General features: G+C 41.9%; 1 protein-coding gene across 2 annotated transcripts in view; it reads left to right on the forward strand.

Annotated features, from left to right (window-relative positions):
• LOC129705911 (oxysterols receptor LXR-alpha-like) overlaps nt 1-13,245 on the forward strand; it is a 64,564-nt gene extending 51,319 nt beyond the window's left edge. For both annotated transcript variants that reach the window (XM_055649832.1, XM_055649833.1), the window contains exons 7-10: nt 489-588; nt 3,599-3,712; nt 8,697-8,791; nt 10,479-13,245. In XM_055649832.1, coding sequence (XP_055505807.1) covers nt 489-588; nt 3,599-3,712; nt 8,697-8,791; nt 10,479-10,625 — 456 coding nt within the window. In that variant the 3' untranslated portion in view covers nt 10,626-13,245. The remainder of the gene's footprint in view (nt 1-488; nt 589-3,598; nt 3,713-8,696; nt 8,792-10,478) is intronic.
• The last annotated feature ends 496 nt before the right edge of the window (nt 13,246-13,741 follow it).

The following is a 13,741-nucleotide window of genomic DNA, read 5'->3' on the forward strand; positions in this document are numbered from 1 at the left end:
TGTGTCTATCTTCGGGTTGAACCAACATTGAAGTTCCTCCCTACACCTCTTGTTTGTAATTGTGAGCAAATTACAGCTCCCGCCTTCCTTTGGAATGCCATTGCCTTCACTGTCTACTGGGACCCTGTCAAAAGCCTTGTGATTATCTATGCATATTAATTACATCAAACACATCCGCTTTGTTGACCTGCTGAGGTACTCCAGCTTTTTGTGTCTATCCCTATTGTTGACTCTCCTTCGTAGCTCTGATTGAAAAAAAATCACCCCAATGAGATGCACTTCGCTTATTAATCGGCTAATTGGTTAATAAGCCAATAGGTTAATCATTGGTTAATCAGTTCCTCACCAGAGTAAATATTTGCGTTGTTTCTTAGAATGGATTACAATAATTTATTTGCTGCCAAAGTTAAACCAATCTTCTTATTTTTGTCCTGCATTAATGTTTTTAACCTCTGATGTCTGTGTAATTTTTTTTTTCTCTTGTTAAGATAATGTTGCTGGAAACCTCACGAAGGTATAACCCTGCGATAGAGTCCATAACCTTTCTGAAGGATTTCAGCTATAGCCGAGAAGACTTCGCCAGGGCAGGTGTGTGATTCTTCCTCGCTGCTTGTCCCACTCTGTCATGACAACAACAATGTTGACACCAATCTAATCTGATGTCTGAATCGCAATGCAATGTGCTCATGGGGAAATCAGTAAGTGGAAAGTTTGACACTGATAGGCACTCTTCTCTGTGACGTAGTGAGATTTCTGTCAATCTTCCCTGGAACTGTTGGCAAGGATTGCTGATGGGCCCTGCTGTCAGTCATATGCACAGGGTCGGTGAGACTGATGTTTTCTCACTGGAGAATGAATGGTCCAGGTTAATTTTGAAGTGATTGATCTATGTTTTACTCTGGCATATTAACTCCTCTGTTTGCCAGCGCTCCCCGTGCAGGATGTGTTTCTGGGAGATGATGGATTTCTAATTGAACAACCTGGTTCCACTGAATGGTGTTTTCATCAACATTTCTTTAAAGATAGACACAAAATGCTGGAGTAACTCAGCGGGACAGGCAGCATCTCTGGATACAAGGAATGGGTGCCGGTTTGGGTTGAGACCCTTCCCCTGAAAGGCCAATTGAAGGCTCTAACTTCAAGTAACCCCTGCATTCCCTCTCTCTCTCCATCCCTCCCCCACCCAAGTCACACCAGCTTCTTGTTCTCACCAAGCAAACAGCTAACAATGGCCTTTCCTTTATCTTTTTATTTATTTTTATTTTTTTTAGTTTTTATTAGTAGACATATTATAAATTATAGTAAAAAAACTTTTCATATATATCAGTCATACATTATTAAAATTTTCAATTGTCGATTATTTCTGCTTCTAGTGGGTTTTTTTTATATAGAAAAAGAGAGAAAGAGAGAAAAAAGAGTTACAAATATCAAAAAAAAAACAAAAAAGGTGGAATGGATTACTTATAATACGTCATTGGAGATAGGTTCATAGATTATAAAGTATGACTTTTCATCTAATCCTGAGTTTAAGTTTCAGTTGGGTTTTCGTGCTGGGCCAATCTATCCCGTCAGATAATTAATGAATGGAGCCCACATTTTATCAAAAAGTTCTTGCTTGTCCATTAAGACAAGTCTAATTCTTTCTAAATATAGGGTCTCCGACATTTCCACAATCCACATTTTAATTGTGGGGGTCGTAGGGCCTTTCCAAAATTTTAATATTAATTTTTTCCCAGTTATTATACTGTAATCGAGGAAATTTCTTTGGCTTGTTGTGAGTGTTAAACTTTGCTCTGAGATTCCAAGTATTATTAATTTTGAGTTTGGATCCAGTTTTGTATTAATAACTTCTGAAATTATTTCAAAAATATCAGACCAGAAATTTTTAATTTTTATACAATTTGCAAACGTATGTGTTAAATTAGCATCTAGATGTAGACATTTATCACAAATAGGAGAGGTTTGTGGGAAGATTCTATTTAGTTTTATTTTAGAGTAGTGTAATCTATGTAAGACTTTAAATTGTATTAAAGCTGTTTCTTTTATCAACGTTACTTTTTTTGCATATCTTTCATCCATTGTTCTATATCTCTCTACATCACTGTCTATATCTCAGGTTTCCCTTTCCCCTGACTCTCAGTCTGAAGAAGGGTCTCAACCAGAAACATCACCCATTCCTTGTAACCAGAGATGCTGCCTGTCCCGCTGAGTTACTCCAGTATTTTGTGTCTATCTTCAATGTAATTCAGCATTTGCAGATCCTTCCTAAATATTTATTTAATGTTGATTAAAACCTTAATCTTAACCTAAAACTTAAAACATCACAGTTGATCATTCAGTCCAGCCAGTGATTGGCGGGAGGATCTGAAATCTAGTGGATGTGGGTTTTGGGCAGAGGGCAAGGAGATCTTTTTGACCAGGGGAGCGGTGAATATCTGGAACACACTGCCGGAGAGAGTAGTGTAGGCAGAATTGCTAAAGGCAATTAAGGCATGTTTAGATGAGTACTAGAAATGCCCAGGTATTGAAGTCCATAGGCAAGTTCTGGGAGATGGGATTCACCCAGATTGCTCATTATGGGTATGGTGGGCTGAATGGCTTGTTTCTGTGAGCTATGATTCTCTATGGAGGGTGTACATCTGATAACAATTAAGGATATTAGTACCATTGCATTGAAGGACAGTGTGTTGAAGAGCCAGATGCTACATTGATTGAGTCCACTTTGTTTTCAGAGTGGGCTGAAGATCTAGCTGGCTTTACTGATCCTAGAGCCAAACTTCCTGTCCTAGGAATTATCATTAGTACTGATGCTGCACAGATACTTGGATCTTTCTGAATGAGATGGCATGTTGTAGAACCTTTGTCAACAGTGACTTGAGGATCAGTGTATCCATCAGGATGCAGTCATCTAAAGAGTGCCCTGATGAAAATTCTCCTTTGCATCTCAGCGACAAACCATTTGTTAGATACGCTTGCATCATTTCACCAACACATATCGCAGTATCGCAGCACAACTGCCAACAAATGCTGTACAGGAACGGAGCTAATCTTAGAACTGCCATGAAAGTATTCAATCTACAGCAATTGCCCTCCAGAACCAAAAAAATCCCAATGTTAATATCGGGATGACTGTATATTGTTGACTTGTTCAGTGAAGCGTGTGAGGTTGTGGGTCTTACACTCAACACAACAAGACAAACCGCCACGCACCCCTGATGCACAATGCTGCCCTCGATAGTAACGATTCATAGCAGACCCTGGAAAATGGACCACTTCCCATCTCTCAGAAGCCAGCTCTAGCTAAAGGCGCATATCAATGATGGAATTTAACACCACCATTGATTGAATGAGGAAAAGGTGTCTGTGGATCAAAGTCACAAATCTGATGCAAAATTCATGGTCCACTGGGCTATAGTGTTCCCTGCTCTCCTGCATGCTTCTTGGGACTAGACTGCCTGGAGCAGGTGCCTGGAGCAGGTGCCTGGAGCAGGTACCTGAAGGCACCTGAAAGATTCTGTCGCCGAAAAGCCTTTGAATACAGAGAGGACCAAGATCCTATTTTAAATGAGTTATTATTTCTGTGTCTTTCTCTCTGCAGGACTACAGTTTGAATTTATCAATCCCATCTTTGAGTTCTCAAAATGTATGAATGACCTACATTTGGATGATGCTGAATATGCTCTTCTAATAGCCATCAATCTCTTTTCAGCAGGTATGCCGTCTTCCAGTCTGAACCTGACTATCAGACCCCTTTACTGGTGTTTCATTGTCACTATAGCTATGATATCAATGAATCTTTCCCTTGAGAATTCAATGATTATTCAATGCCGACAGTGAAAGACAAAAATTAATCAATATGGGCCTTTGTTTGTTCCTGTTCAGGTGAAGGATCTGAAACATCGAATGTCCTTTTCCCTCCAGAGATGCTGCCTGACCCGTTGAATTTCTCCAGCAACTCTCCTTATCTTTGCTCCAGTTTCCATCATCTGAAGTCTTTTGTGCTTCCCCTGTCCCTCCCCCTTTGCTTGAACCCTTCATCTAAGATTTGCCTCTTGCCAGGCATATCACAGACCTCTTGCATTTTAAGAAATAGTCATCTTTTCTGCCTCAGCTAGCCCTTGGCTTTAAATATGACCCGTGTCCACTCCTGGTCCGTGATACTGAGGTGATCTGCAGAGTTTGTCGCAGTTGGGACAGGTGATACTTGCAGAGCCGCTGAGTTTGTTTGAATCTTGTGTGTTCTTTCTGCTGTACCCACCTCCGCATGTTGCCATCGCAGAATTGTGATGGACTCTGTGCTTTTTATCTAGTAGTTACGCGGCAGGGATTTCTGAGAGCTGGTGAGGATGTGCCAGTCAGTAACAACGGAAAGAGAGAGATATGATCTTAGAGAACTGTATAAAATCACCAGAGACATAGATAGGGTAAATACACTTAGTATTTTCTAATGTTTGGGGAAACAAGAACAAGTTGGGGAGACAAACAAGGCATTGGTTTAAGGTGGGAGGGAAAAGATTTAAGAAGAATCTGAGAGGAAACATTTGTACACAAAGGATGTTACGATCTGCCAGGTGGTGTGGTCGAAGCAGGTACAATAAGATGATTGACAATGCATTTGGACAGATGCACGGATAGGAAAGGTTTGGAGGGATATGAGCCAAACATGTGCAAATGGTTTCTTTGTCAGCATGGATTATTTGGGCAGAAAGACCTTGTTTCTAAGCAGTAAAACTCAATGTCTTTATATAAATAATATGAAATCAGAAAAACCTTTGAGGAATTTAAAGCAAGCAGGAGAGAACTGAAGTAGGCAATGAGAATGAAAAGGGTTATGAAATGTCACTATAAATCAGATTAAAGAAAATGCTATGACCTTTTCTATGTACATTTCAAATAAGAGGGTAAATAGGGAGAATGTTGAACCACTCAAGAATACAGGATGGAATTAGTGCTTGGTTAGAGGATGTAGGTGAGGTACTAGACAAGTATTTTGCATGGGGAAATACGTGAAGGACAGTCGGATCAATGTGGAGGATACTAATATGTTAGGGCAATTTCAAATCAACAAGGAGGTGATTGATGTTGGGTCTCTCAAAAGACATCTTCTTCTTGCGAATGAAACATAAACCAAAGGAATAGTTAGATCTCAAGTGGGTGTTGTGTAGCCAGGTTGTTGTCTCCGCGTCAATGTCTGCCAGGCCCTGAGCTCCATTTGGTGGGTGGTAGAGCGGGCACCCAGAGATGGCATGAAGGTGATTCATTCTTTGGGCCCTGATGGTTTATTGAGAGAGGCAAGAGAGGAGATGTCCCAATGGAGACCTCTAGGCACAGTTGATGTCCCTGGAAAGTAGTCAGTGTTGTTCATTCGTTTAAGAAGGGAGAAGAAAAAAAACCTGAAAAATCCACAACTGATAGGTCGATGAATAACGCGCCAATGACAGGGCATAAATAACCTGCTCATAAATAGAGAAGGATTGGATGGTAAACTTACAGTTTGCAAAGTTTGTGGTGTTGCAGGTAGTGGGGAAGGCTGTCAGAGCATGCAGCAGAATATAGATATGGGCAGAGAAATGGCAGGTGGAATTTATTCCAAGCAAGTGTGAGAAGGGATGTCTCATGTAAAATAAAGTATGTAGTTATTAGCAAGACCCTTAACAGCTGTGATGTACTGATAGATCTTGTGGTTCATCCACTGCTTCCAGAAAGTGGCATCACAAATATATAGAGTGGTAAAGGAGGTGTATGGTAAATTAAATATATTGTGTCTAATATTAGTTTTGCTGAGGAACAATATGAGAATGTTTTCACCAATCTTTATCAAAGTGGATGCTGCTGGAGTCTCAGCAAAGACAAATGTGGAGGAGTTTCTGGATAGCACAAAGCTGAGCTAGCTCGAGAAAAGCTAGCTACACCTAAAGTGGCTAAACAGCAAGGGAGGGAACAGTACTAATTAAAGTTCCTGCCCTTAATCTTCTAAACATTTATAGATTCTAGGCTGATGCCCAAGAATTGGCAAATGATGTTACACTTTATTCAAAAAGATGTGCAAGAATAAACCCAGTAACTCAACGGCAATCAGTTTAATCTTGAATGTGGGGAAGACTATAGAACCGATAATTAGCATTCACTTGGGCATCCGGGCTTGTTTAAAGGAAGTTGCCATGGATTAGTTAATGGTCAAATATGTTAAGCTTGATAGCATTGTTTGATGAGGTAATACAATGGGTCAACGAGGCAACAGTGATACATCTGGAGTTCCAATTGGCAAATGTCATCAAGAAACAAACGATTTGTGTGGATGTTACCAGAAGAGGAGAGCTTGAGTTATAAGGAGAGGCTGGACAGATTGAGACCTTTTTCCACGGAGTGAAGGAGGCTGAGTGGTCACCTTCTAGAGGTTCAAGAAAGCATAAGGGCACAGATAGGGTGGATGGTCGCAGTCTTTTTCCTAAAGTAGCGGAGTCTAAAATGTCTCGTAAAGATCAGTTGTGACCAACCACATTGATGTGACAGCTGAGAAGGCCCATTAATGCCCCCACTTCCTCAAGAGACTGAGGAGATTCAGCATCTCCAGTGATTCTACAAATGCTCCATAGAATAGTAATGTTACAAAATTTTGAGATTTAAAAAATCAAGTCTGCAATTTATCCCATCATATAAAGCATAACAATAAGTTTAATTTGACACCTAATTCACTTTCATATCTCAAGTAATAAAAAAAGTTATGGCCATTTTCATACTCGGAAATTAGCATCTTGTTCCCTATTGATTTTCTATGGACATAACAAAAAAGCTATGATCGTGGACAGTCAAAAGCCCATAACCTTCTTAAAAATTAAGAGAACTGAATTAAATTTTCAGTTATCATAGATTGAAGCATTCTGAAACAAATATAAAATAATCTTACTTGGATGACCTGAAATTAAAGCATATAATTAGTTAGTTACCCAATTGTAGCTAATTTCAAACTTCAATCACTAGATCTAAACATCTATCCATTTCTTAATAAATGATTAACATTTTTAAATAGCCCAAGTGTCCAAATAATATTCACAAATAATTCACAATAAAACATGATTTTTAAATCTCATTTACATCAATTTATAGGCCAAATGGAAGGAATTTAGTGTTCATTTGCTGTAAATTAAAGTCAATTTAAATCGGCTTTCTAGTGGGTTCCTGTGAACGCGCTGGTTTAGAACGTTCACATTGCGCTGGATTTGTGCCCTCAAGTGCCCAGAAAAATACTGCGGGATATAAAGAGCCCAAAATGAACTACTCGCTATAGAAAACTTTATATACAGGGTTCTTAAGAAGCCCCATTTAATGTAAAAATAAGGTACATACCTTTAATTGTTTGCTTTATAAAACCCTGGGGCTGCGAGAGGTTGCGGAGTGAGAGAGTGATTTTTAAACTACTATAAATATTATACAAGGCCATAAAAACTAATAATACCTTTTGCGACGGGGTCTTTCAGCGATTTTCCGTTAATGATTTACTAGGCTGAACATTTTCGATTGGAACAGCCTAGTAAAAATCGCGTTTTAAACCCGCCCCCTCTAAACAGCGCCAAAATCACACACACGGGGTAGGGCAGATGCTCAGCCACGATTCAGGTAGGTTTTGTAACATACCTACATAGAAGCCATACTGTCGGGTTGCATGACAGCTTGGTTTGGTAACGGCTCTGCCCAAGACCGTAAGAAATTGCAGAGTTGTAGATGTCGCCCAGTCCAACTATACTCCAACTATACTCCATGCTGCCTTGGAAAAGCAACCAACATAATCAGCTTAACCCACCCAATCATTCCGTCTTCTCCCTGCTCCCATCTGGCAGAAGGCAGAGAACCTTGAAAGGACACACCACCAGAGTCAGGGACAACTTTTCCCCCTCAGCTATCAGGCTCTGCACGATCCTTCCATAAGCTAGGCTGGGGTGCTGTTTGATTCACCACTACTTCACTGAGAACTTTACATTTTGTCTATGGAATTGATGCGCTACAAAGCTGAGAACTATATTCTGAACTCTGTATCTTCCCCTTTGCTCTATCTATTGTACTTGAGTTTGACTTGGACTGTTTGGACAGCATCTTTTCACTGTACCTCGTTACACATGACAATAATAAACTTAATGTTAATTGCATTGTAGAAGTACATCATCATTCGCTCTATTTCTACCGTAGAAATACATTTTTTCAAATTTCATTCATGAGGCAGGGAGAACCATTAGAAGAAAGGGTATAGAGGAAAGGGGCATAAATGTATATTTGTTCATGATCTCAGCAAATGCCCCACGGTGCTCGACACTGACCCACCAGCTCTGGGATGTCCTTACCTCCATCCAAGCACTGTGCAGCCAGTGTAATTCTCTGAAATATATTTAGTTCTCTAATTTGAAAAAAAAACGAGTCCTTATTGTACACTTAAACTGACCAGCTACTTTTTGTGGTGTACATTGAGAGATATATATTGGTTTTATGATTTGGGCAAAAATATACGAGACAACAGGCAAGATACTGGTTCCAAAAGGCTCTGGAGGTTTTCATAACCTGTGGAGGGTATAGCATATACTGTTGCTAGTTGTTCTGTAATATATGCCAGACAATGAGCATATACATTTCCCGCTGGAATCAGCTGGCAACTTGTGGTGATGTACTGAGCTAACCAGACGGAATCTTCTTGTTAATTTCACCAGACCGCCCGAACGTTAATGACCATGAACTAGTGGAAAGGCTACGGCAGCCTTACGTTGAGGCTCTCCGCTCCTACACACAGATAAACAGACCGGATGTGAGTGTTGGGGGGGGTGCCTTCACCGTGTGATTCAATCTCAGTGCTTTCATTTCAACGTCATCAGATGACTAACAATAATATAACATCGGACTGCAGAATTTGGCAGACAATTCTGCATATCCCAATTCACACACGAGTCAGAGCATTGTCCAGGGCTTCCTTACAGCAGAATGCCTCAATTACACTGGGCCCACCCACATTGTGGTGCTGCTGCCTCAACTCCCAGAATGTGCCAACATCGCCTCTCCCACCAACTCCTCAACCTCGGTTTTTTTTTCCTGTCTTCTTTCATAACGTAACACAGACCGAGTCTACGCAGTTTCTCAGCATTGACCCACCTGTGGTGCCCCAACCTCCATTCCTTGTATCTATCAGTATATGCGAACACACTATAATGCAGGTTGGTTACTTAGTAGATCATAGCCCAAAATAGTCCCAGCCATTCACACTCAGTTTTAACCTGCATTCCTCTTGATAAACTTTTGTTCACCTGTACACAGATGATGTGCTCATGCCTCTTATGCCTTCTCGTCCTCCCTCTCCACATTCTTATGAATTTATTTCTGTTTTCTGTGGAGATTAATTTTCTGGATTTAATTATGATCGAGACATCGAGTCATACAAGGTGGAAATAGGCCATTTAGCCAACCATATCCACACTGACCAGTGACCTCTGAATGAATCTTAACTCCCAGAATTAGGTCCACAGCCCTCTATGCCTGGGTGATTTAAGTGCTCATCTAGACTCCTCAATGCTCTTAGTGACTCTGCTTCCACCAATCTTTCTGGCAGAGTGTCCCATGGTGCACACAGGGTGAGAAAGATCCCCCTCACATCCTGTCGAAATCTCTGAATGTTTACTAAATCTATGTCCTCTAGTTTAATCTACACTAAATGGGTGCAATGGGTGAAAGTTTCCTGCAATCTACCCTATGTATAATTTTACATATCTCAGTATGTCCCCCTGAACCTCCACCACTCCAGGGAGAACAGATCTAGTTTCTCTCCTCATAACGGAATCACTCCATCCCCAGCAACATGCTGGTGAATCTCCTCTGCACCCTCTCCAGTGCTACCATGTAATGTACTCCAACTGAAGGTCTTATAAATCCTCTCTTTACATTGCTGAAATCATCGACCTGGTCTTTCCTTATCTTGTCAAAGATTATTGGCAAATATCACCACGTGTGTGTTTGAGAACATTTTACTCTTCTCCACTACTAGAGGGTTGTCTTTAAAGATGTCCTGTATAATGAAGCTAACTATCCACACCATTCCCGTGGCATCAGCAATGTTCTTCCTGTGAGATGTTACTCTCATTCCCATTGCCCTTTGCTCAACAAATTGCCACTGCTCCAAGGAGTTGCTGGACACTGCGGTCCTGGTCTCAATAGTGAATGTCTTGGTTTCCTCTGCTTCACCGTTTCATCCCCATGGGCCCAAGTCAACCTTAATTGGGGAGTATTTGAGGGAGGATGATGTCCTGGTCCTATGCCTTGTCCTAGTGAGAGGAGCAAGTGTTACATTTCTCACTGGTACAGTGCTATTGGCAAGTAAATCCATTTGTAGTGGTTGGGTTGGACTCATTCTTCCCGGCTAACATTCACCTCTTGCCGCAGTCTAATACTAACCTTGCCGTGAGAGTGAGCTCACATTCTCAACCAACGCCATCTGTCTCTTGCAGGACCGCCTGATGTTCCCACGGATGTTGATGAAACTGGTCTGCCTGCGCACTCTGAGCAGCGTCCATTCGGAGCAAGTTTTTGCACTACGGCTGCAGGATAAAAAATTGCCCCCCCTCCTGTCAGAAATCTGGGACATGCAGGAATGACTGTGAGACTGACCTCGAGGGACCCATCTCACTCAGCCAGGGAAGCAATGCCAGGGGTGGGTGGGGGAAGGGGTCAACTCACAGGGAAGATACAAAGAGCACCAACTACAATTATCAATGCAACGGCCTTACAGTGCTGAGAGATGCTTTCAAATTATTTTTTTATGTGGGATTCAGAGATGCAATTTGCTATGCTTTGATATAACTCATTAGATGATTGGTCTATTTTCCCCATGTTGTTGCCAGACTGCACAGGGGCCCACAGAAGCAGGTGATGGTCTAGCGGGCAGTGGCAAGATAGAGCATAGAGTCAGCTGCACCCGTCTTTGTGCCACAGCCAGAGGCTGGCTTTGGAAATGCACTTTACTGATCACTGGATGGCACTGGAAAGCCATAAGGGATCTGCAGGTGAATGACAAGGATCATGGACATACTCGACCAGAAACCATCATCTTCCAACTAATGCACTAAAAGCAAACTAACTCCTGCACCACGATATCTGTCTGTCATGTTATTGAATCCGGGCTGGTATTTATTTGGGGTCATTCTCGGTCGGTTCTTGTGGAATCAGTCACTTCAGGACATTAATTACTTCCACAAACTGATTGAATCACACAGTCAGAGAAAAGGGTCCTTATGCATGCTAACTGCCTATCTTCCTTCTCTCCAGAGATGCTGCCTGTCCCGCTGAATTTCTCCAGCATTTTGTGTCTATCTTCGGTGTAAACCAGCATCTGCAGTTCATTCCTACACATACCTATCCAACGCACAGGGCTGGCTCCATACCATATGTGATTGGTACCTATTTAACATACAGGGTTCGTCACTCTCAGATTGATGTCTGTTCCTACCAGGAGTAGGTTATTCCTAGTCAGATTTTTTACACGATTGTTCTCAAACTGAGTCATAGAATCACACAGAACCTATCGCACAACTTCCACACCAGCAACTGTCTTCCTGAGAAGTCCCATTTACTTGCATTTGACCTCTATCATTCCAAACTTTTTCCATCTATGTATCTATCTAAATGTCTTTTAAACTTGTAGCTGTACCTGCCTCTACCACTTCCTCTGGCAGCTCGTTCCACATACCCATCACCCTCAGTTGAAAAATTTGCCTCAGGCCCCCTTTGAATCCTTTCCCTCGCACCTTAAACCTGTGCCCTCAGGTATTAGACTACTCTTATAGTCATAATGTTATTATTTTATCTACCTGGAGTCTGTAAGGTCACCCCTCAGCTTCCTTCACTACAGGGTAAATAGTCCCAGTTTTATAACTCTCTCCTGGTACCTCAAGCCCACTAGTCTTGGCAACATCCTTGGGAATCTTTCCTGCACCCTCTCTAGCTTAATCACGTCCTTCCTAGAGTGTGGCATCAGAACTGCACACAGTCTCTCCAACATATGCAGCTGCAACATGAAGTCCCAACTCTTGTACTCAGTGCCCCATCTGATGAAGGAAGGCAAGAGTGCCACGCATCTTCTTCACCATCTTGTTTACCCACATTGTCAATTTCAGGCAACTATGTATTTGAAGCTCCAAGTGTCTGTCTGTTGTACAACACTCGCTCAGGTCCTGCCAGTCACAGTGCGTTATCTTCCCAAAATACAGCACTTTACACTACGCAGTTGCCTGAGTTAAATTCCATCTGCCATTCTTTGGCCCACTTCCCCATTTGAACTAAGTCCTGTTGTAGTCCAAGATAACCTTCTTCACTGTCCAATATGCCACAATCACGTCACCTACTTTCTTATCCGAGTCATTAATGTAGATGAGAAACAACAAGGAATCTAGCGCTGATCCCTGCAGCACACTACTGAAAAAACAACCATCTACCACCACCCTCCTACAACCTCCTACCACCAAGACAATTTTATATCCAATTGAAAAAGGTCTGAAGAAGAGTTCCGACTTGAAACGTCACCAATCCATTATCACCAGAGATGCTGCCTGACCCACTGAGTTACTCTAGCATTTTGTATCCAACTGCCTAAGCTCACCCTGATGCCAATTTATTCTAACCTTCTTAGCCAGCTTACCATGCGGGACTTCATCAAAAACCTTGCTAAAGTCCATGTAGACAAGTCTACTGCCTTGCCCTCATCAATACTCTTGGCCTCCTCTTCAAAAAACTCAATCATGTACGTGAGGCATGATTTCTCACACACAAGCCATGCTGACTGTTCCTAATCCATCCTTGCCTTCCCAAATGAAGATAGACAACTGTCCTTCAGAATCCATACCACTAACTTTCCACCACCGACTCACCACCTGTAGTTCCATCATGGTTTGTCCTTGCTGCCTTTCATAAATAAAGGTACAACATGAGCCACCCTCTAGTCTGGTACCGCACCAATGTCTAAGATATAAAGGCCTCTGCCAGGGACTAAGCAATTTCATCCCAGTGTCCTAGGATACGCTTGGCCAGGCCCTGTGGATATATCCACTTTTATGCATTTCATCATTGCCAGCACATTCTCTTTTGTAACATCGAAACGTTTTGAGACACCACCACTCTCTTTCTCTAATTGCCTAATTCACGAGACTTTCTCCCTGGTAATTACAGAGAAATATTCATTTGACCTCATCCATTTCCTGTAGTGCCACACACATTGTAGTAGCCACATGTAGCACCCACACGATCTTTAATGGGGGGGGGGGAGTCTATTATTTCCCTATTTATTCTTTGCTCTTAATATACTTAGTGAATCTTAGGTTCTCCTTGGTCACATCTGCCAAGAGTATCTCATGACCCCATTTTGCCCTCCTGATTTCCTTAAATGTACTGTAATCCCATATCCTTTTCACACCTCAAGGGATTTGCTTCATCCCAGCTGCCTATGCCTGACACATGCTTCCTTTTTCCAACCAGACATTCAATATCACTCATCAGCCAAAGTTCCCTCCTCCTGTTAGCCTTGCCCTTCATAGCAACTGGAACTGGTTAGCCCTGACCTCTCCCTATCTCACTTCGTCCCTTTGCCTGCTAACAGCCTATACTAATCAACGTTTGCAAATGCAACTGCAGAATGCTGATTTATACCAAAGATAGACACAAGTGCTGGAGTAACTCAGCAGACCAGGCAGCATCTCTGGAGAAAAGGATGGGACGGAAC

Source organism: Leucoraja erinacea, chromosome 18 (assembly GCF_028641065.1).
Source record: "Leucoraja erinacea ecotype New England chromosome 18, Leri_hhj_1, whole genome shotgun sequence".
Classification (NCBI taxonomy): domain Eukaryota; kingdom Metazoa; phylum Chordata; class Chondrichthyes; order Rajiformes; family Rajidae; genus Leucoraja; species Leucoraja erinaceus.